The sequence below is a fragment of the Strigops habroptila genome, chromosome 4 (genome assembly GCF_004027225.2).
Source record: "Strigops habroptila isolate Jane chromosome 4, bStrHab1.2.pri, whole genome shotgun sequence".
Taxonomy (NCBI): Eukaryota; Metazoa; Chordata; class Aves; order Psittaciformes; family Psittacidae; genus Strigops; species Strigops habroptila.
The window spans coordinates 36,469,739-36,494,200 of record NC_046358.1 but is presented as its reverse complement, the minus strand read 5'-3'; the positions used below and the strand labels follow the sequence as shown (position 1 = coordinate 36,494,200).

Sequence of the window (24,462 nt, the reverse complement as noted above, 5' to 3'; positions counted from 1 at the left end):
TGGTGCACAAAGAGCAATGAGTACAGGGGATCCAGTTGAGAAGCAGCCCCTGTGCGTCTCTACACCCTGTGTGAATAGTGAGCAGTTCTTTAGGCAGCACCACAGCATGCACCTCCTCACACAGATGCTGGTACCAAACAGAGGAAGTTGCAATGTTTCAGAGGGCTTCAGACCTGGTGGTCTTGGTTCTGCAGCAGACTGCATGCAGCTTGGGACCATGTAACCCAGGTAATGCAGTGCTGCATTGAAGATGTGTGGAGAGGAGATATTTCTGGAGAAATTTGAATCAGTTCCTGGAGAACTTGAGAATTAGAGTAATTTTAAGAAAGTTCTGAATAATTTATTGGCAACCTGATAGCTTGAATTTTTATTCAAACAGACCCAGTCATGCTGAGGCAGGGCTTCTGTAGTGCCAGGCTGAATGCTGGGGAAGGAAATTGTGCACCGTACGTGGGGAGCCCCAGCGGGGTGGAACAGAGGGCAAACTATGCATTAGCTAAAGCAGACGAGTCACAAACAAGGTTTGAGGAGGTAGGATGGCTTGTGGTGTCCCTGGCATGACACAGCCTCCCAACCTTTCCAGGAGTGCAGCTGGCTGCGCAAGGTCAGCTCGCTGATACAAGCTGTTACTAGGAAAGACCTGGAGGGATCCTCAGCAGAGCCTCCCCTCCTCCTTTGCTTGGCAGCTGCTTTTAAGCTGAGGCTCTTACTCCTGGCTCCTGCCTGAGCTACACTGCTGCCATGCCTGTACCTGGATGTGCAGCTCACTCACATGGACCCCCAGCCACGGACTTGACTTCCCGGCTTGAACTGGGATCTGCCTCATCTCCATCGACCTGTCTGGTGATCTGGACTGGTGACTGAGCCTGGCTACCTCCCACAAACTGCTCTGCTTCCCTTGCTCAGGTATAGTGGCACAAGATCCCTGGGGGAACCCTGTCCCCATGGCTGTGTTATCACATTTGGCTCCCATCTCCCTGTCCCTTAGGGAGCAGCCAGCCCACACAGAACTCTGGAAGTCTTCATTCACGTCTTATGAACAATTTGCATCACTGTGGAGACACGAGTTGCTTTACAGTCATGGGAGAACATCTGAAACACCAAGTTGGTAAACGACTTGCTCACAGCTCTGATAAGAGACAGCCTCAGCAATACTGCCATCATGGTGGAGGTGCCCTCAATGTGCTCAGGGAAGGTGTCATATTTGGCATCTGCAGTGGCCCTGATCCTTTGGCAGGCCAAGACTCTAAACCAGGATTCCCAAACTACACAGGACACGGCCTGTGGGCAGTCTAAACCACCTGTGGCCATCCTGGACAGATCCCACCAAATTCAGAGGCCATTCCCAGCCATCACCCACCAGGCACTGCAGAGCCTCCTGCAGAGACCAAGAGAGCCTCCTTTCACAGGAAGGCAGGAGCCGTTTAAGCTGATGGACCATCCCAGAGGCCTGCAAAACTGAGTAGGAACAGGGAGCTGCTTCCCCTCAAAGCTGAGGTGGAAGATGGGCTTTTTGTGCGTGTCTTGGACTTGCAATCCCAGCCCCAGATTGCTGTCCCAGTGATTAATCAGCCCCTGTGAGCAGACTTTAGAAGCCACACTGTGAACTATTTACCACTATCAAGGTACATGCTGCGGTGGAGCTGCTGCCTCAGGTTAAGTGGAAGAGGGGATGCCTTAGGCTGTCCCTTAGTTTTGGTTGGGGTAGGGCTGGCAGGGTCGAGGTGTGTTGTATCTTGCCCAAGGGTGGTGAAAGATGCTTTCATTTACTGAACAACCATATGTCTCAGAAACCATGCTCATGGGCAGGGGTGTGCAGAGAGTCCAAGCGACTATGTCACCACCTCTGATGGTGTGAAGACGGATGTTCCTCCAACACACAGTGCTTCCAGGTGTACATTTTTGAGGCACACTGCTCGGCTTTAATCCTTAGGTTTCCTCCGTGCACCCTTGTTTCTCTGCTGTCCACGTATTTATCTCAGAACACGGATGAACAGAAAGCCAGGGATGCCAGCGTTTCTCTACACGGCTGCTTTGTGCATCTCTCCTCTGGGCCGGTGCCTGACCCTGTGCACGGCCAGGCTGGAGCCGTGTTTAAGGAAGCCACGGATGCCTCCGTCCCCCCCTCAACCCCACCTCCCCCCGCACGCTGGAGGCGAAGCGGGGCCGGGGCCTGCCCCGCCGGGACGGCCCTTCTCGGCGCGGGGACGGGCGGCAGCCCCAGCCCCCCGGTGGGCACCCGCACCGGCCTCAGCCCGCCGAGCAGCGGCCCCGCCGCCGCCGGTGCCGACTTTTTGGCATCCCTAATCGTGGCTGGCCCCTGTGATTGGCTGCGCGGCTCTGACCCCGCTCGGGCTCCCGGCTGGGCGGATAAAAGGGGCCTGAGCCGGGGGCTCCCAAGCATTCCCGGAGCGGGCACCAGGGACCGTCGGCCGCAGTATGACGGGCAAAGCGGGCGCGGAGCTGGCCCCCAGCCTGCCCGGTAAGCCCAAGCTCGACGGCGCGGCCGCCGCCCCGCCGCCGCCTCCGCCGCCCCCTGCGGCGGGGTCCAAGCCTAGCTCCGGGCCCACCCCTCCCCGCTGCACCGGCTTCGGCATCCAGGAGATCCTGGGCTTGAACAAGGAGCCGCCGTCGCACCCTCGGGCCGCCCTGGACTCGCTGCCCGCCGGGCACCTGCTGGCGGCCCGCTCCGTGCTCAGCCCCGCCGGGGTGGGCGGTGTGGGCATGGGGCTGCTGGGGGCCGGCGGCATCCCCGGCTTCTACACGCAGCCCACCTTCCTGGAGGTGCTCTCCGACCCCCAGAGCGTCCACCTGCAGCCCCTGGCCCGGGCCCCCGGGCAGCTGGACAGCAGCCAGACAGCCAGCTCAGGTAGGCACGTTCTCGGTCCCCGGGGACCCACCGCGCCCCGTCAGCACCGCTAACCGCTCTCGGCAGCCTCCGGCACCCGGTGCCCCGCCAGGAGGCCCCATGCCCAGCCGCGGGAAGCCGATTTCGTTTCGGTCCCGAGGAGGAGAAGGGTGGGCGGGTGGGACTGTATTCCCTCGCCGTCCGGGGCTGCAGCCGCCGTGTGATGGCGTGGCCATGGGTGCCCGACCCGCGGGTGTGCGGATCCCGGCGGACCGGTTCTCATGCGGCCCCAACTCGTTGCCGGGAAATTAGGGGCCGCTCGGCATCCCTTTCCTAGACGGCAGCAGCTGCCCGCAGCCCTGTCCGCAGGCCCCGCTTCCAGGCCGCCTTGGGTCCCCCCGGCGCGGCAGACAGCAGCGCCTGGCCCCGGGCCCGGCCTCGGCCCTGGGGGACACCCCCAGCCTCCACCCGGGAGCGGCCGGAGCCGTTCGACGCGGTGCCCGGGCGGTACGCGCCGCCGCCTCCCGCAGCACGGCCGGCCGAGCAGCACTGGGCCGGGCCGGTGGCGGGGCGCCGCGGGCAGGAACGGGGCCGGAGCGAGGGGCCAGCCCGGGCCGCCGCGGGGCACAGCGGCGGGTATCGAAATGAGGGTCCCGGTTCTGTCACCCGGCGGCTCCTTCGGGGCAAAGGCGGCGGCGCCGCCCTGCCCGGAGCACCCCGCGGCCGGGCACCTCTGCGGAGCGGGGGGCTGCGGACGAACACCAACTCGTCCCGGGATTTTTTTTTTTTTCCTTTCTTTCTTTTTTCCGGTAGCTCCATAAACCTCAATTTTTCCCTCCCCGCTCTGGTGTTTCTGCGGGACAGTCCGGGACCTCCGGACTGGCGCAGGCGGCCGCGGTGCCCGGCCGCAGGAAGGGACCTGCAGCTTCCCCATTTTCCTACGGTTTTGTTGAGCTTGCCGGGTCTGCATTTTAGCAGTGAGATAACAACAGCCCCAGAAAACGACTCCGGGGGAGAGAGGGGAGTGCGAGAGCCCGGTCCCAGCACGGAGCCTTCCCTGGCGAGGGTGGATCGCCCCGGACCGGGATCGGCACGGGAACCGGGAGCAGCTCTGGGGCCGGGGCTGGGGCCGCACCGGGATGGAGGGAGCGGCCGGTGGCGGGCCCCGTCCGCGGCATCATCGCAACGAAACCTTCGGCTGGAGCCGCCGGAGGGAGCGGAGCCGCCGGGCCTGGCCCTACCCGGGGGCCTCCAGCCCACGGCCGCTGCCTGTCTCTCCGCAGATTCCGAAGATGTCTCCTCTAGCGACCGGAAAATGTCCAAATCCTCCCTAAACCAGAGCAAGAAACGAAAGAAGAGGCGACACAGGTAAGCGAGCGGCCTCTACCCTGCCGGCTCCCACCGCCCCCCGCCAACGCACCGGGTTCCGGTGAACCCCGCCGCCACGGCGGGTCCGACGCGCTCCCGTCCCGCTCCGGCCCGGAGCGAAATAGCACCCCCGGACCTGCCGCCGGAGCGCCCTGGCGCCGCTGCGGTTTTTCCCCCGGGCCTTTTCCTTTTTAATTTCTCCCCGTCCAAAATAAATCGGCTCTGGGGACGTGCCTTTAGGGAGCGGAGGATCGGCCACAGGTGTCTCTTTGTTTAATTTTTCTGGCTGCGGATCCAGGCATCCCGAGCAGCCCGGGAGCGTTTGGGCGGGATGCAGATCCCCGGGGGGTGGGGGGGTGAGAATCATAAGACTGCCCGTAATCATCAAACCCGTCCTCTGTCCCCCATATAACAACCTTAATATTGGCAGTCAGAGAGAGAGAATTTCTATCAACGATTTAAATATTTTATTACTTATAAATAAATGTTTTGCCAAAAGATTAAATAGTTGCGAATCAGACGCAGCCTGCAGAGAAGCTGAAAAAGGCTGGAGAATTGGTTAAGGAAACGAAGATCCGCTTTGGATTTGGGATTCTGTTTCCCCTCGGGAGCGGGCAGAGTAATAGACTTTGCCTGACTTCTCCCACGGCTAAAACGGAGTTGGAGTGTCTGCGCCTTATACACAGAAACGCAAAATGCCGTGCTGGGTTCTGGCACTGCTGTGGCCGGAGAGTCAGGACAAAGGAAGACCAGCCACCAGCCATCAAGGGTATTTAGGAATAATTAAATCAATCCTGACACGGTGCAGGAAGGGTGGATTAAAAGATGCCCCAGTGAAAGCTCAGCAGGATGCAGGGTGGAAGGAGACCGACTGTCCCGGGAGACATCCTGCTTGTGAGCTACAGAAGGTTTTGGTCTGCAGGGCTCATCCGAAACCCGGAGTCCCTCCCCAGGCAGATGCTTCCAGTTTGGGTGCTCTGGGGTAAATATGGGTTCGTTTTCTTCGTGGACCGGACAGGGCTGGGTGAAAACACATTAGGGGCTGGCGTAGGGATCACAGTCTGGAAGGGACAGAGGAAACTAAATCCAGATCTGTTTTATTTTCAGTTCTAGACAGAAACAGACCTGCAACATTTAGCTGTAGTTGTATATTCTGTGCTAAATGGTTAAGACCTCTAGTTGTACCAAGAAAGGGCTGGGAGATGACAGGCCAATAGTTTGCAAATAGCTGCAGGATAGAAACAGCAAAAGGGACAGTGGACTGAGGATTGCAAAAGGGACAGGGGCTGAGATGCTGAAAGGGGAAAACTTCAGCTTCACCCTCCCGCCGGTGAGCCTCGCCGGGCTTGAGAGCTCTTCTCGGAGGAGGGTGAAGGGGAATGCTTGAAATCCGAACGGGATCGAAATTGGAATAATTTTTCCTGTGGTCCCAGAGAAAGAAAATACACTCGTTAATGTGCCTCTGCTGTCCCTAGAGTTCAAAGATTTGTCGGAGATGAAGGAAAACTGTTTGAAAAGAGAATGGATTTAGGAGTGAATTTAAAGAAGGGTCTGACTGCAGGCAGGTACCTTGCATTTGCATGCTGCTTTTGTTAGTAATGTAATCGATCTGGTGGAATTCTTTCGATTCTGAATGGCGGGGGTTATTTCTGTTTATGCTCTCTGGAACTGCAGGGCTTTTTTGAAATTCGGATGTATCTTAGAAACAGATTTTTTTCCCCCTCTCTTTCCTTCCCCCTTCTGGGAGCTACATGTTTATTAGTCTGATAATGTATTTATATGTTTACTTTGACCGAAGGCTTCAATTCGTTGTTGTTCGGTTTGTTACACGGTTTTTTGTTTGTGGTGTTTTGGTTTTGTCTGGGTTCCCACACGCCCCATTGGAGTGTTGTTGGTTTTTGTCAAAAATTGCGGTTTGTGTACTGGGGGGCGTAGGATGGGATTTTTAGCCCTAGGGGAGTGGAAGCGGTCCGAGACCTCTCATCCATCCCCTGGAGAAGGGCTTTCATCCGTCTCGGCTTTCCAGCTGCTGGTTTTTCAATTTGGTTGTCCCGAGCTGAGAACTGGCTGCGCAGGGGCGGGTTGGGCTGCTGCCCGCCAGGGCGGTCCAGGAGGATTTCCAGAGGATAATGGGGTAATGCAAACTGGCAGCGAACAGCTAGTGGGATATCGGTGTGGAAGCAAGCAGGGTAAAGGCAGAGGAAGGGAGCTGGCACTGGCTTTCGTGGGGAAGGACTGGTGAAAAGCAATGGGGAGTGAGTAAGACCTTTGGAGGATTCAGCAGAGGACCAGGGCTCCAGGAGAGGATAATCTGCTCGCGGAGACTGAAGAGGCTAAGGACCAGCAGCTGACAAGAGCTCAGCGCCTCTCCAGATGAGATGCTGGGATGCTGCTTTATCTCAGCGTGACTACCAAAGTGTTAAGAAATCTCTGGATGCAAGGTGGGGGGGGGGGGGTGTTAAGCCAGGTCAGGGGTGGCTGCACCATTGTGGGGGGTGAGAGACAGGGACACCCCCAGGATCCTCACAAGAGGCAGCTGAGTCTGAGGTATAAAAGCAGCTGCCATCGGTGCTGGTTGTAGGTGATGCTGCTGGGGAAGGACTGTCTCCAGAGGCAAGTCCCTGAAAGGGAAGGTGATTTGTAACTGTTTAAAGTGCTGTCTTCTGACATTTTCTCTTTCTCCTTTCACCCTGGCACCTGACCTTTTTGTATACAGAAACAGGGCACATGAGGGGGAAAAGCTATGCATTAGCAGGTTACCCAGGTTTCTGCAGCTTCTGTGTCCATTTCTCTGACTCTTCATCATCTTTGCTGCTGCTTCTTATGTTTTTTGATCAAAGAGTTTTACTCCCCTCAGGACAATCTTCACATCCTACCAACTGGAGGAGCTGGAAAAGGCCTTCAATGAGGCCCACTATCCTGATGTATATGCTAGAGAGATGCTGGCCATGAAAACAGAGTTGCCAGAAGACAGGATACAGGTAATCATATCTCTCGGACCCCCTTATCCTGCTCCTCTCAGCCATATTCATCCCTCCCTGAAGAAAAGGTAGTGACACGGGAAGGCTGACATTGCTCTGAATAACCTCCCCAGGCTGTCCACTCCCCTGCTCCTGATGGGTAGGCAGCCAGATCAGATGTTCTTGGCAGATTTTTATTTGATGTTTGTATGTCAACATGTGTTTACGTGGCATGTTATACCAGTGATTCGGGACATATGTAACAGTGGGAATCCTAAATCACTGAAGGGGAACTGGTGTGCAAGGAAAGATGGCAGCATTTCAAGGTCTTGGTGGTATAGGCAAGAAGAGAGCCTCTCAAAGATCAGGGCTGGGTGGGCAGTGTGGCAGGGAAAGAGCTCATCTCTCCTCCTTTGGGCAGAGGAGGCACAGAGATGTTGTGGGCAGCTTCTACTGCTGTGGGTAGGACCACAGTGTGGCAGTGGCACTGTGAGGTGTTTGCACCATCTCTGCACTTCTTCTGCACTTGCCTCCTTAAGTGAAGCTTCCCTGAAAATTTCTGGGGATAAGATTTTGTTAATGATTTTTAATGTTTGGAGTTTGATTACATGCTAGTCTTGCTGTGCCCCTGTGAGGAGGTAAATTGAGGCGGTGGTATCTCATTGGTGAATCCTCTGGTGGTAAGGAGCAGCCTGAGCCACGGGGCAATAATTACAGCCCCAAAAGCTGGAGAAGACTTACAGCTGCTGTGGAAGGCACAATGTGCTTGGGCAGATGTTCACAAGGGTGGACTCCAGCAGCTTCTGCAGCCTGGCTGGCTGGGGCTTAAACTGACATGGACCCCTGTGCAGTGGCAGGGGCTGCCTCCGTGGCTGATACATCACAGTTTCTATGAAAGGAATTGGCCTGAGTGCCAGGTGGTGCTGGGAGGGTCCAGCTTTCCCTGGTTCCTCCTTCTACTCAGTTCCTCATGCATGCCCAGTGCCCACCAATATCTTCCTTCAGCCTGTGCTCTTTCTTTACTAAAGAGGTGGCCCAGGAGGCTGCTCCCTCCTGGGTTTGGAAGGTAGCTCTGAGGGTATTCAGCAAGATGATGCTGACACTAGAAGCTGCTGAGGCATGACCTTGTGTAGGGACAGGGAGGTCCTCCTAAACAAAAGTGCAGCCCTTTTCCCCTCAGTCCTGAGCCCCCCTCACCGTGTGCATTCTTGTGCTTAATCAAGTGACATTTTTATAAAAGTGAGTAGTGTTTCTCCTGTTGCGCTGGCAAGACTCCTGCTGACCTAACAGCTTGTAGATAACCTGCATGCTGACAGGTTTTCCAATGGTCCTCACAAATAATGGCCCATCATCTGAAATCCTACCTGATGCATTAGGATCTTGCACTGAGCAACAGGACGTGATGTTTTGCCTCTGGAGAGAGTAAGCTGGATGGATGGTCACTTCTCTACTTGTGACCCTGTAGGACATTAAGTCAAGAGGGGAGAGACCTGTCAGGAGTTTAGTGTTGCTGGCACCCGCCATCTGATGCTGGACTGAAAAGAAGATCCTTTGATTACACATAAAGGACCTCTTTTTTCAAGGAAGAGGTTAATCTAGTGGTACAGTATATGTTGAACTGCAGAGGCACCATTCTTCTGGCCAGAGCTGAGGGCCTTCGCTATGGGTGAGGTGGAGGGAGATGTTATGACAAAAAAGCAGAGCTGGACATTGCATGTACTGCTTCAGCATCTGGAGCATCCTTCTAGTGCTGAGATGCAGTGTTTTATTTAATTTGGAAGTGAAACAGTGGCTAACATAGCTATCACTGACTTTCTGCCAGCTTGCCATTCTGCAATGGGCTAATGAACATCTACCTACTCTTCCTGTACTGCAGAGTCTTTAAACCTAGGAGTGCTCCTTACTGTGACCTCTCTGCCCTAGAGATCAGGTTAGACTTGGACAGCAGAAGCACTCTGTGGTGTGGCTGTTGTGAACATTAGGTGTTGCTAATGACATCTGTATTCCAGGACAAAGTGCTTGTTTAATACTTTTGCTCATCATGAAAGGGTAAATAATGAGAAACAGCAGAATCATCCGTTGTGTGAGAGCATGAGCACCCTGCCAGGGTGAGTGAGCATCAGGTTACCATGTAGGAGTCCCAAGCACCGCTGGTCTTTTCAATGGGTCATCACCCAGTTGTCCCTTACCACATATTCTATGAAGATTCCTTGTCCGTACTTCTTTTGTGTGTGTCACAAGCTATGACAAGATGATTCCCAACCTTGGGCATGCTTCCTGATATTTTACCTCATGTTTCTTTTCAATTTTAGCCCCTTTTGTATGAGCCTAATTCTTTCCCCCTTGTTATGATGTTCACACTCTTTAAATAAATCTAAGCTATTTCTTCTCCTGGCTGTCACTTTTGGTTTTCATCATCGCTTAAGCAAGCTGTGAAGATCTTTTCTTAAATCATTCTTCATAAATCACATGTCAGTCTCTTAATCATGTGGTTGTTCTTCTGTGAAGACCATCCTGCCTGTCAGTCTTCCTGGAGATAAGGGAGCACATGCCTACAGATGCACACCGGGTTCAGCAGGACCTCTGAGTCCTTGCAGAAACAGCCTCAGATTAGCACCAGTCTACTTGCTTCCATATTTATTATTTCTATTTATCCAATTCAGTCACTTTAAGCTTTTTTTTAGACAGTTGGGGTTTTTTTTTTATCCTGAGGATTTTCCCTTCAGTGTTCTGGTTTTATATGTCATTTTATTAACTTTGGCTAACAAGCATAATAACGTCCCTAACATGTCTGACATTGGCAAGAGGTGAATGTTAGAGTATGAGAGCAGGGCAGCTATCTAGTGATACTTACTGAATACTTGGACAACCTCCTGGGATTTGGAACACATGTGAATATCTTAGTATCTTGCAGCAAGAAGTTCTGCAGCAAAACTACGTGAGTGAAGTAAATCTTGCTTTGAATCTCTTAGCATCACTTACTGCCCCTCATGTAATCTTTTTGCCCCTCCTTTCATGAGTTTCTAACTGCTCAAGGGAGCTCTGTATTTTGGCATTTCAGAATCATAGAATCAACTAGGTTGGAAAAAACCTTTAAGATCATCAAGTCCAACCATTACTCCAGAACTGCCAAGACCACCAGTAAACCTTACAAACCACATTATTTTCATTGTAGCTTGCAGTTTCTCCCATATTTCAACATTCTTCTCTCCCTCTTGTAGGTCAGCAATGAAAGTGTTTTCTTTAAAAGATTGTTGTGATCGTCACATGTTGTGGGCTTTCACAGCATTTCACAGGGATTCCCACTGGAGCCACACCTAGGAGTGATATCTATCCCTTATTTTCATTTATGGACTTATTTCTCAGGAGGTAGTAGTCAAAAAGAAAGTAAATCACCTATGAAATTCAATATGAAAGTGAAGTTCAAAGACTGCAATTGAGATAATGATATACAGGAACTGTTTGCATGTAAAACCTTCATCAGAACACTACAAATAGCCATCAGAGGCCAAGAAAGTTATTGGATTGAGAGAACATTGAATTTGGGGAAAAAAATATTCAAATCCTCCATTTAAAGAGAAGATGAATTTTTTTTTTTTTTTTTTTTTTTTTTTTTTTTTTTTTTTCCCAAGGCAGGTCTCTTTCATGCTGTGTGCATCTTCCTCCTGTATCGGTAGGAGGAAGGAACATGAGCATCATCCCATTAGACAACACAGAAAAATAATTTAGTTCTCCTAGTGAGACACTTTGTGTAAGACATCACTGTGGCCATTTTGAAAGATACTTGAAAAAGACTACATTAAACAATATATTTGAAAGAATATTCAGAAGGGTTGAAGTGCTGCTATTAGGATAAATCCAGGCCATTCTGTAAAATCCAGGTGAGGTAAGTAGATTCCTGTAGGGAAATATATCCTTAATAGACAACTTAAAGTATTCTAAATGGCCTCAAGCTGACAAATATTCTGACACCTGACTTAGATCAGTGTGTTTCTCATAACAGATACTCTGAAATGTAATGTGTAGATTTTACATAAGGTATCTCTATTGAATTTATTAATATATGACAGTTCCGAACTTTAAATGCCAGTATCTACAATAGTAAAGTTCAGTAACAGTTTGATTCGGGATTACTGAAATGACCGTGTATGTTTGTCATTACAGTACTTCTCCTACCAACCAAACAAATCAAGTAATCAGTTCAGTATTTCAAAAAATAAGATCCCAACTGCCATTGTGGGGATACTAGATTCACCTTTCAAGGGAACTAATCAATTAAAAAAGAGAATAAAGTGCTAAAAAATCATCATTTCTTATTGTTAAACGATTGGTAATTATGTGGATGAAGAATTTTGGGACAAATAAAACTGCTCATGTAAGCAAAAGGAACCCTGAGGAGACACTGGTGCTATGCATGAGGAGTGGGGATTGTCTGTATCCAGCAAGCTTTGTCAGGCAGCCAAGATGTCAATTTTGGCTAAAACCAAAACAAAGACAATTAAAACTCTAATTGAAAATATATTGTTTTAGCTGCTTTCAGTATCACTGTGTAGCCCTTTAGGAGTTGAATGGGATGGAGGAATCAGGACGGGTGGTCATTTGGAAGGAAGCATTTGTACCAACAGTATTTTTCCAGAACAAGAGTCTTACTTTGCGTCAGCTTTGCAAAAATGGGCTGTATTTAGAGGTGAATATAATTTGGAACAGCCTGAGGAACCTGTATTGAACTGAGGAGCTCAGCAGTGAACTCACAGAGTCCCCTCAAGAAACATGATAGAAAGTGTGAAGGAAAAAATTTGGTTTATGCAGCTTTAGCAGCCCTGGCTTCTCCGCCTTCCACCAGCTTTTCCTGTTTGCTGCAGAGTGTTGAACCGTAGTCCTAATCCCATGGTGCAAGTGTGGAATGGGGATGATTGCTCCATGCAGTTGCTGACCTTTCCTGAATCTGTGCCTGGAATGGCCGCCAAGGGATTTCTTAGTGCTGCAGAAAGTAGTGGTGGTGTTGGTTTGTGTATGTTTCTGCTTGTCACTATTGCTCTCAATAAGTGAGGACCTGTCCTTTCTTGCTAAAACTTTGAGTGGCTCTCACACTTAGAAGAGAGAAAGGCCAGCATGAGGCACAGTGCCAGTGGGTTCCCACCTGTATCTCTATACAGCACGTTCAAGGAGATCATGTAGCTTGTGGGAAATTACCAGAGCGATTAGAGTGGTTGGAGGCAGATTACCAAGGTGGTGGAGAAGCTGAAAGTATTATAATATATTATTATTATATATATATAATTATTATATATATTATATATATTATATTATTATATATAATAATATATTATATAATATATTATTATAATATATAATATATTATAATAATATATTGCTGTGTGAGCCAATCATCTGAATATCTTAATGTTGTTTTGTTTTTGTTTTTTTTTTAAGAACTCTACAAGCCCTGCAAGTAGTTAATCACGAGCAGCTAGTGCTGGCTACCTTTGCCAGTAATTCCTGTACACTGGCGCAAGCCACAGGGCTGTGATAACCAGATAAGTGTCATTAACTTCCCCTATGCTTTTAGGAGTGTAAGAAGTATACAAGGGAGAGTAATAAAACTAATCAAACCTACTGGCTTGGTGAGAATATTATGAGTACTTCTCTTGGTGTATGGTGCATCTCTGCCTCCATGTCTTTAATTGGTATGTGAGGAGTTCATCCACTTTGCTGCCTCTTCAATAACATGCTTGTTTAGTTGATCTAAATTCATATTAATTTCCATTTTTCAATTAAGAGTTGTTTAATTTGGCCCTTTCTGTAATGGAGTGTTTTCATTACCCTTTATCTATGGCCTGGTTTTAGTCCATGTGCTAGAACTTTATTTACGAGTTAATTACTAGAACTACAAACAGAGGGGGTGGGTGATGGGCAAGAGCAGGGGCCCAGGCAAGCCTTCCCAAAGGGTTTACTGTCTGAAAGCCTTACACCGCATGCTTTTGGACAGAGGAAGAAAATGTGGCAGGAAACAAGAAGGAAAACGGAGGGCTGGGAACATCTCTTCAGTTTACTCCTGCTTGTTGCTAGACTGTGCAGGTTACTTGCTCAGCTTGTGGGATTTACCCTGCTACAGCTGGGGCTGTAGGTTCAGTTTAAAAGATGTTTTTCAATGCAGAGATGGAGGTACAGAGTTATGAATATTTTGTTTGCCCAGGTACTGCTTTATCCCTCTGTGTACAGTCCCTGAGTTGCTTCAGACAGTGACCAATTTTCTAAACGGGACAGAAAACCAAATAACCCCAAACTTGCGTGTCCTGTTCTTCTGCTCTGTTCCTAGCAAGGTGTTTATGGCTGTCACTATGTAAGAGTCAGTGTGATTCTGGTGTGCTCCTCCACTGTATCGGGAGGGAAACGGGGCTTTGCAGTGACAGCTCCTTCCTTGTTCTCTCCATGGTTTGGAGATACCATCACTGAGGGTCAGACACCTTCAAGTGCTGGGGCTCTTAAGCTCCCTGCAAGAGGAAATACATGCAGGCAACAAAATATATGGTAGCGCACTGCTGTGGAATGCCTTGGCAAAGACTTTTCCCACCATGGCTCATCATGGAATGAGGAATGGCTCTACAGGCTTAATGCCAGGCTCTGGCAACTTTTTCTGGCATTTATCCCCCTATTTTCTTAACAACAGTAGGTTAAGGGTAACACCTCTCTGAGTTAGCTCAGGCACCGAGGTTCCTTGATCACTTACGCTCTTCTGGAAATGCTATCCTAAATGCCTGTGCTGGGAACGCTTGCGTTCACTCCTTCAACTTTCTTTTTATTTCTTCTGATATCACTGCAGTTTTTCACGACTGATTTTTAGAAAATAGTTGGGCAGCCCATCAGGTTCAATAGCTAATTCCCCTCCAGCCTTAGGGTGGCTGGCAGAGGGACCAACTTATGGCTGTGTGTTCAGGTTTTCTTTTAATGATCCTTTATAATAAAGTTTTCCTCCTTTTCTGACTTTGAATAGAGATTTTTTTAGCAGTTCAATAACACAGGCACTTTAGAGACACAGTTAATTTACTCTCCCTGTTATTTCTTAATGGATCTATCTTTCTCTATAGTATTTATCTTTTACCTTGATAGAACTCAACAAGTTCTTCTGATTTTTCTCTGGCAGTACAAACCTCCTTTGCCTTTTCGTTGCCCTTCTTTGTGGATGTTCTGCTAGCCACATTTTGCATGGGTCTGTGCAGTGGTGAGAAGTCTAGTCCTCAACAGACTAGATGAACAGACATAGAGATAACCCTGATCTCTGCATGCGTGAGGCTGACATGTCCTTGTGTGGAGTAGAAAAGAGGAACTGAGCTGGAGAACCAAACTTGCTGCAGTACCTTACAGCAAAGGTGGCTTTCAGGGACCACTTCATCAGAGGCTGTGAGAAAGCATTACGTGTTCTTCTGTCTACTCTGAGTGGCACTGCCCTGGGAGGAGCAAGAGATGTCCAGTTTAGGACCTGCCTTGTGTGAGAAGCATAGTTTGCTCTCTACTTTCTTTCAGCGGGTTTCTGTTAGGTTCCCAACTGTCTGAGCTAAGGCAGAGCTGAAACTTTGGCTGGTAGTTACTAGAGCTTTTGTGTGGTTGTCAGGGTTCAGCCCGCGGTTCTGGCCTGCTCTTTGACTCTTGTGGTCCTCCTTCTTCCACAGCTTCAAGTTTTTCTTCACCGGGTGAAAGAGCTTGAGTGATTAGATATCTCTTATTGCATGAGGCAAGGAATTGCAAACACTGTCATTATCATTTATCTTCCTAAGGGAAAATCATAAAGGACTGCAACTTTCTCCTTTTGGTGCTCACTTCCAGGCTGATGCATGGAAAATTATTACAACATGTCACAGTGTTTTACAATACATAAGTTTCTGTAGATATCCTTCAGCTAATGCTTCAATGGACCAAGCGTTCTCATGCACTTGTGAGCCTGCGCTGTAGCCCTCAGGAGGGACTTTGCAAGCTGTCCCCATGCACACAGGGATGGGCTTGAGCCTTACCTTGGGAAATGGCAGGCACTAGGTAGTGCGGCAAACACCATCTCCTGCTGCTGCACAGCTCCTACATTATTTTCTGGAGAAGGACAGAGCACACCTTTGCCATTTGCTCTGTGTGTACTGATAAAGTACAACAGTCAGCTGCTTCTGGCATGCAGGAAGCAGCTCCAGAGCACAGGCAGCACTCCACATCCTCTGAGGAAGACTGGCATCCCAAGCTCTGATTTTGGTGCTCATTGAAAGGCATCATGAAGGGCATATGACACTTCCCCTCTGACTGTTCTGACTCACCTTGCTCTAACATGAAGGTGACAATATGGTGTGTCCCTGCATGTTCACAGGGTACATATGGATGTTTATGAAGACTTATGCTAAGGTTTCCTCTGTGCCAGAGGACCTGTAGAGCAATGTCAGAGAGGGAAAATGAGGCAAAATGAAATTATACAGTCAGGATAGCATCTTGATTAATGGAGCCAGGCACTGTGAGCACCCAAAGGATGGATGTGCAGTATCGCCCTTTGTGACAATGACAAATGTTTCCCTGGGTTTGTGTGGACTACGACAATGGGCACACTCTTGCCAGCTTTTCTGTGACTATCATGCACCCACGACCCTGATGTTTTTCCTGGTTTTCAATCAGCATGTTAGGAAAAGAGGAATTTGTGTGTTTATCTGCCTAGCCCAGCATCTGGCAGCCTATATGGAGCTGTAGCTCCAGCTAAGCTGTTGGTCAGCTGTTGGTCACCATGGTCTGGCCATGGTGAAGTCAATGTCTCAGTGATGGATTTGCAGTGCAGATGTGTCGCACAGATCAAGTGTGTGCTGAACCACTATACCTACCATGCACATCGTGTGCACACTTGTTTTTCTTTTGCAGGGCTGGTGGCATAGTAATAGCATTTTTGCTTGTTGCTGTATTAAGCCCATATTCAATGCATGCTGTGCTAGTTTAGCTTAGAGGAGACCTGAGCTTGGATGAATCATCATGTCTTTGCTTGAGAGGGGTGAGTACTGTCTCACAGCCCATCTCAGTATGTCTGGTTGGACCCATTAGCTGAATGGGTCCAGCATGATTCCAGCTATTATCAGGAAGGGCTCTTGCAATTCCCTTCCCCTGCTGTGTACGGGAATTGCTCTTTCTAACGTGAGCTCAGAAAGCTCTTTCCCAGTGTTTAGTAAGAGGAGGGATGATGAGTCCTGTGATCAGCCATGCAGCCCATGTGCAACTTTTACTGCTCTCATTTAACTTCATACCCACTTTACACCAGCCATAGAAAGTGATGTCACTATAAACAGTGCCAATAATTTTGACATTACATTTGAAAAGACAGCCATAAACCATTTCCAGGCTTTCACAAGTGGTGCAGTCTCCACCAGCAGCCTGGGGACAGGAAGTTTTCCTGCATGAGCACTACAGGGGAGGGATTTGGGGAAGCCCCAGGACCTAGTCAGACCTTACACTCTGTGGCATTATAAAGCCTTATGACCTGTGAGTGCGGATGGGAACATGCTCCGAGGAAGATATGAGGCTGTTCTTTGCAGTGCCCACATGCTCAGATTGAACCGAGCCAAGGCCACCGTCTCTGTCCCATATGAGGGCGTGGATATTGCTGTTTTTTCAGAGAGAGGTTTTCATTTTGTCTTTCATTGTAGAGTCTTGTACTGGAAAGGAAAAAGGTAGAAAGTGAGATGTGTAGTTGTCATGAGGAACTGAGTGCTGAGATGGCAGCAGGGCCACGAGCATGGAGGTGAGCTGGAATTGTTCTCTGGTCTGCAGCTGGATCCATCAAAGGGCTTCAACTTTGGTTGAAGCAACAGGTATGGTATGCTGCTGGGCATGATTTCAGGACCAGCATTCTGCTGTGAGGGGGATAGCAGGTCTACCACGTTTTTCTAGTCCAGGAGAGGGGAAACCAGTATGCAGGCAGAAGTGTGAAAAGCTTGCACTGAGACTCAGAGCTTCCCTGTGCCAATGCTTTGCTGTTGTATACAGTGAGGTGACAGGATCAGTCCAGAGCAGCATGGTGGGGAAAGGGACATAAGCAGCTACAGAGTGTTGGTATAGATGTCTGGACGTTTCCCACAGCAGTAAATGCCACAGAACGAAGAGGTCTGGTGGATAAGCATGAGAAATTCAGCTTCTGCACTCTTCAGACTGAGATGGCTGGATCCCTGGGAGGAAAGCATGGTGCTGGATGGACATGAGTATGTTGGGTCATAAAGCCATCACGTCACGTAGGACCACAACAGCACGTTATAAGCCGAGGCAATATCACAGAAGTCCAGAAAGCTCCCTGGACTGGCAGGGCACAGTTTCTCTGCTGTGTCCTCACTTGAAGGACTCACTACCAGAAATGGCTTCTTTGCAGGGACCATACAGAGCGACAGTTCAGCTCTCTGAAGGCTTGCGCCAGGGAATTGTGCGAAAGCGCACAGTCCCCCAGTCCATGGGTGGGGGACATGGTCGCAGCGTTGCTGCTGGGGGGACTTTTGCCCCTTGCCTTAGTTGCTGGTTTGCCAACAGCCGCGTGCGGCTGCTCCCTGCAGCCTGGCAAAGGCATGTGCTGGTGGGGCGAGTGCTGGTGTCTCTGCAGCCGGGTGCCTGTGCGTGTGTGGACGTGCATTTGCTTATGGCCATCTAGTGGGCATTTCAGCATGCACTGCTTTGCGCTGGCACCATCTTGTGCTCCATAAGGCTTGTCACTTGAAAGACCCCTGCTGAAACGCTGTGTTAAAGTACATGAGATTTGATGAAGCAAAAATTCCCCATTATCTAGCCTGGAATTTTTCTTATAGGAAGCAAGGAATGCTTGGGCAGTGGAAACAAACAAAAAGACAAACAAAAAGAAAAAAAAAAAAACACAACACAACAAAAACCTCAACACTTTTTTGTTAGAAAGAGGCCACTACTAATTCTCTTGCCTGTGTACCCAGGATTGGACAGTAGCAGCCGAGAAAACGAGCATAACCAGTGACAATTTTAGGTTGAAACAATACAGAAACAATACACAGTAACACCCTAAATGCCTTAAAATAGCCCTTTGCTAATTCAGATTCCTGGCTCATGGCCAACCTCAGGGAGATTTCTCTCTTTAGCAGACAATGTTTCAGGACCTGATTAGGTAAACAAACTAACTAACATGATGAATAAGGATAATAAGGATACACTGAGTCTCATATCCCTTTGCAAAATGAGAGATTCCTCCTACTACAGTTCACTCTTCTGCATCGTCAATAATCTGAAGAAGTATCAGTTATCATTTGTGATTCAGAGGAGGAAACTGGCAAAAATAACCTTGCCAGTCTTGACTCTGAAGCACTGCAACCCTGCGGTCAAGCACAGAGTGCCTCAACTTTCACTGCTTTGGGCAGTGAAGGTGAGAATTAGATGATGATTAAGGTTAGAAATACCCCCCATTTATAAGGCTTTGCAATACTGCTGATTTTGGTAAGGGGGCCTCAAAAGAATAGGCATATGGAACAAAGATCCAGGAGATGACACTGAAGGTGCTGGCATTTGCTGCTATTTTGGTTCGTAGGCTGTAGCTGTTCTTGGAGGGGACAGTGTCAGTGTAATGTACCCAGTGGGGTTAGAGTGTGTGATGCTCAGCTCTGGCCCAATGACAGGGCGGCACTTGTGGAGCCTCAGGAGCAGGCCAGGAGAGGGCTTTGGGCTCCTAAAAAGCAAGCATGCATGCTTGAGCTGAGCTTTAGATGCTGATGTGTCTGGTGGATAGCGAGACAAACCTGTCCTCTTTACTCTGTTGTCCATTTTTGAGGGTAGGTTCCTGGAACAAGCTTCCCATGTTTCACAGAGGGTGCTTGTGTCATAATAAAAAGCTGTAAATCACCTTAAGATGTAGCACATTGGCCCAAAAGACACCTCTGTGCATCAGATTGTGATAGCTTTGCACAAACATCTGACGTTCTTCAGTCTAAAATTAACCAGGGTTTTTCACCACTGCGCATGAAGTGTGGAAGCACAAACACAGTCTTTTCACTATACCCTGGGCTGTGCAATGGAAAACCAGATGAAAGCAAGTGAGAAGGAAGGTGCATCATATACAGCCACATCAGTAACGTATTTCACGAAGCTGAGCCGATCCATGTGATGGGAAGGGGCAAGAGGAAAAGTGGACAAACCTAAACATTGCTTGAAGCAGACTGAATTTTACAGAGCTGGAGGAAGTTGGTGTAGATATCTCCAAGCAAAGATAACAAGCAGCCAAAGAAGATACAGAATACCAAAATCACAAGTAAAGGTAAGGGTGAAGCCTTCTCCAGGAAAAAAGTGAGGTGCCAATAATAAATAGCTGCATATCTGAAAGTTGTGCCTGATGTACCAACACAACCGAAAATACCCCAGAATTACTAAAACTGTTGTGTAATTCAGCTCAGAATCAAGGCATGGGAAAATTCTGGTAACACATCAAGAAATGTGAAGAAAGCAGTGAGATCTTCTCCCAGAAGAAAGTCCTGCTGATGGAGCCATCTGAATGAGGACAAAATCCTGAGAACATGCCACAGGGAATCGTTCTCCTGATCTGAAATGGCGTGGGGGCTGCCAGAGCTGTGGTGGAGCTCTTCCCTCCATGCTCCTCAGGATGGACTTGTGGCAGAGGTGCTGGACTGGCGTCTGATCCTAGCAACATTCAGTATTCAGTACCACTGGTTTCACTTGACTTTATGCCTGAGATGAAGAAGTGTCTCCTGGTGTCAAAGCAAGATGGTCAGTCCTCCCAGTTTCTGTTCTTCTTGAAGTTCTGGGATTTAAAACTTTCCTTTTCCCTTATAAAAACCAAGAGAAAATTCCCATCAAATGACAAAAAAAAAAAAAAAAAAAAAAAAAAAATGGAGAGAGAAAAAATTGTTTGGGAAATCTCAGAATGTACCAAAGTGTTGATGTAAATCCGATTTTCCTATTTGGCTTTAAAGCATAGATTTTGTGTGTCTTAGGCAGCCAAGATTAAAATACAGCATTCCAAGGAAAGCCATAGATAATTTTGATTACACTTCCACTGGCCAGATGCGTTTTCTCCTGTGCGATTGAATCAGCATTTTTCAATAGCGAATTTTCCACTGGCTCTAGTCAAAACTGGTCTGCCAGCTGGCAAAGCTGCTGCTGGCTCCAGCATTTGCACGGCCCTGCCATGGGAAAGGGGATGCTTCAGGGCAGCAGGTTTAGTGGCAGTGGGCAGCACTGGGGCAGGCTGAGACCTGGCCGAGGAGAAGGGCAGGAGAGTGTGAGGTGTGGGGGTAGAAGCTTGGGGCATCAGGGCAGGAGAGGGGGGGAAAGAGAGAGGTGGTAAAAGCATCAGTGAAGAGGCACCTGAATAAAAAAGGTTTGAAGAGAGGTTAAAAAGTTGCCCACTTGGAAAAACCTGTTACTGGCTGAGGTTCCAAGTGTGGCAACTGGTGACAAAAGCAGTTGTGCAGAGCTGAGCCCTGCAAGCCGCTCTGTGTACAGGGAAAGGTGCCACTGCAGCCCCAAACCAAGGCAGATTTGCAGGTGCTGGCCCTTGGGTTGTACAGGAATTTCTCACTGAAACCAAGGGAGATAGGAGAGGAGCTCTGTGGTGAGGCACCTAATTGTACTGGTTTATCCAGGGCAGAACAGGCAGGATACCCTTCCTTCCCCCAGTGGGTCAAGCTGCCCCCTTGCAGTATGGAGGTGTCAGGGGCAGCTGCCCCACTGCCCTGGTCCCAGACCCCTGGGTCAGGGGTTTGCTGAGGTTGGAGAGGGAGTGAGCCAATCCCCTCCAGCTCTGCCCTCTGGAGCCTGGGAGTGGAGGAACGTGTGGTCTGGAGTGAGAGGATGATGAGTGCCAGCATCCTGCTGACTGCCAACCAAGCAAACCCATGTGCCACACAGGCATGGAGGAGCAGGCGGAGAGAGGAAGCTTTTCACTCATGAGGGTCCTTGCTCAGTCCCCTGTGGATTGGCAGCCATTCATGATTACATCTCGGCAGTATGAAAGTGTAAATCAGACTGTTTATCATGCAGAAGAGGTTACGTGTGGTGAAGCAGCCTGGCTGTAAAATCCCCTCTAACACACACAGAGTGTCTTCTGCTGGGAGAAGCTGGGATCGCAGCCACTGGGACTACCACCCTATCCACCCCAAACAGCTCCCTGTGGGGCCAGGCCACCCAGGCTCTCAGGAATGGTCAATGCTGGCTGTCACCAGCGCTAGCAAGCCACCCACCTGCCCTGCAACTCTGTCCCCCTGAGGCTTCCGTGCTGGGCAGTTCCCCTCTGCGAGCTTGCCTTGCCAGCCGGACATGACTCCTCTGCATCAGCCTCATGGTCCCCACAGCAGAGCTGGGGTCTGCCCCAGTGTTCCCCACCGCAGCCTGAGTTCCCCCATGGCTATGGGTGGCGGGGACAAGAGAGGGTTAAGCTGTCAGCTCTGTAATGTTAAACAGGTGTCAAAGGCACCTCCATATATCTGCAGATTGAAATCAAATTCTTTGCAGTATAAAAAGATAAATTACCCAGGCGATTCCCGCCTCATCCCACTCATCAGCCCAGCGCCAGACGGCAAGCAATTTTTTTTTTTAATGTGCTAACGACCTAATCAAGCAATCAAGTTGGAGAAGATTGCGGAGTGACCCCGAGCATCCATCTGCCAGCGAGCCCCCGCCATCCATTCCCGTTCTGCCCTGTGCTTTCCGGGAAAGGCAGGGCAGAAAAAAAAAAGAGAAGGAAAAAAAAAAAATTCCTAAACAAATTAACACCCAATTTTCTGAGAGTCTAATTAGTTAAATGAGGAGGTGTTTGGGGTGTCCGTGGGGAAGGAGGGGCTGCCTCTCCGAGAGGGGCCTGGTAACTCCATGGCATTAATTAGCGCAGGTCAATGGCGTGGTTCCCTGGGGACCAGCTGCTTTAATTTCCCGTGATATTTCAGTGCCTGAGGCCCATCGATTCAAACTGAAATTAACTTATTTTTCAATCAGGCCTGGGCTGCCCCTGGGGCTGACTCTTCCTTTGCCTCCTTCTGAATAGACCTCAAGCAATTTTTCATCTAAAGCTGATGCCTCTGCTCGGCAGGAAGGGAGGGAAGCTGGGGAGGGAGGAGGGTGAGGGAGACAAGAGGAATGGAAATCAGAGAGAGAGAGCTAATAGGTTTCTGTGAGCATCCCCCACCACCACCATCGCCGCCCGCCTCTGCTTGCTGTCCCCCAGGTCACAGCTCAGAGATTATTCTGCCAATTTTCTGAGAAGACGAGGGGCTTTTCAAACTGGGAATTCAGGGCGAAGCGCACAGATCAGCTTTCCGCTTCTCCCGCCTCTCCTGAGTGTTTGCCTGCATCCCAGCCCTCCCTGCAGGCACCACTGCCTGCAGCTCTGCGCCGCAGCTCAGGCACCCAGTAAATAATGGAAGAAAATCCCAGGCACGAGAGCCAAAAGCCGCTAGAAAAAGATACCAAATTACGTCCTGCAGAGAGGGATGAGACCTGCAAGCGAGGGAGGGAGAGATACCCAGTGGCTGCTGCATGGGGGAAGAGGTCACAGTGCTTTTGGGATAAGCATCCATGCGTCTGCCTTCGCCCTGCTGCACAAGCACACATGTGTTCCCATGCAGGAAGGGGACTGACACACCTTCTCCCCCCAGAAACCTATGTCCCTTCTTGTTGCCTGCCCCAGGTTTGGTTCCAGAACCGTCGGGCCAAATGGCGGAAGAGGGAGAAGTGCTGGGGCAGGAGCAGCGTGATGGCTGAGTACGGGCTCTACGGTGCCATGGTGCGTCACTCCATCCCACTGCCCGAGTCTATCCTCAAGTCTGCCAAGGATGGCATCATGGAGTCCTGCGCCCCTTGGCTCCTGGGTAAGAAAGCAGCCGCCTTTGTCGGGGATTGTGAGTGGGTTCAGACAAAGCGAGGGGGGTGCAAGGAAGAAACTGGAGCCATGTCAAAAACACAGGTGGAGGGTGGTGAGGTGAAGTCCCCCCACCCTGCTGCCCTCCACCCCCCACAACAGCCCTCGTCAATAGGGTCTGAACGCTCATCCCAAATCCCTGCTGGTCTTGAATCCTGACCTGCAGGATCTGGCTCAGGCAGGAATTTGCCCCCCACGCTCAGGCTGGTGTTAGCCTTTGACTCCCATGTTGTGAGCATCCCTCATGCCTAGCCCTGGAGCAGGGCCTCCAACCCTTGCCCAAGGCAGGCCATCCCGGTCTGATTCCCCCTGCCCCATGAGGCTGTGTTGGATGCCCAGGATCCCCAGATGCACTCTCCTTGCCCCAGGTCCCTGGAGGAACACACTGCTGCCTCCTCCTACTCTCTGTGCCTGGGGAAGCTGCATTTCTCCCTGGTTTCACTTGTTTTTCTGCGCAGACACAGAGGTAGCAGCTCCCCCCTCTTGCTCTTTGCTTGCCTCTTTCTGACCTTTCAAGCTGGTTCTGCCACAAAACTAGTGTCTGACATCTTGAATACAGGCTGTCTTGTCCTTCTATCTGTGCGAAACTGAGAGAGGCAGAGGGGTGGGCTGTGTGAGGAGCAGGTTGATACAGGACCATGGGCGATCACCCTCCCCAGCCTCAGTGAAGCTCAGGCAACTGTGCTGCTGTGTGAGACCCTCATTACCACGTGGGGACAAGTTAGCTTTAGGTTCACAGAGAGAAATGAAGGGGAGAGTAATTATAAACCTTTGGGGGCAGCTCCGAGGCCATGGATGTTGCTGGCAACCCCAGCAGGCAGCTGCCTCGCCTGGGCTGCCCTCGCACGGGGGCCAGAGCGAGTGGCTCGCTGTGACTGCTGCGTGAAGTGAGGGTTTCTGCTTTTCCTTAATTCTGGCCTCTCTTTATCTTTGCTGTTTTCAGTTCAAGATGGCTTTCCCATGCCCAGGCGCTTTTCTAAACCCGAATACCAACAATTCTTTTTAGGGATGCACAAAAAGTCTCTGGAGGCAGCGGCTGAGGCGGGGAGGAAGACGGAGGTGGAGCGCCAGGCCCTGCCCAAGCTTGACAAGGGTGACAAGGAAGAGAGGGGCCCGGATCCCAAAACCACCATTTCCCAGGAGGAACTGAGAGAAAACAGCATTGCCGCCCTCAGGGCCAAAGCTCAGGAGCACAGCACCAAAGTCCTGGGGACCATCGCCGGGGACACCCCGGCCCCGGGCAGGAAGCCGGAGACAGGGGAGGAGGCAGCAGCGGCTGAGGATGAGAGGCAGATGGAGAAGCTGAACTCGTCGCAGAAGGAGGAGAAGCTGATCTAGGAGGGGGGAACAGGCGGTGGAAGCCAGCGCTGAGAGACACTGTGTCTTCAGGGGGCCGCATTCCC

The 24,462-nt window shown here is 50.1% G+C and overlaps 1 protein-coding gene across 1 annotated transcript; it reads left to right on the top strand.

Moving 5' to 3' along the window:
* The first annotated feature begins 2,439 nt into the window (after window positions 1–2,439).
* Window positions 2,440–24,446, top strand: VSX2 (visual system homeobox 2). The gene is made up of 5 exons (XM_030483522.1): window positions 2,440–2,869; window positions 4,132–4,216; window positions 7,074–7,197; window positions 22,829–23,009; window positions 24,066–24,446. Exons 1-5 carry the CDS (start codon window positions 2,440–2,442, stop codon window positions 24,395–24,397), a joined length of 1,152 nt encoding a protein of 383 aa, XP_030339382.1. The 3' UTR covers window positions 24,398–24,446.
* Window positions 24,447–24,462: the final 16 nt, after the last annotated feature.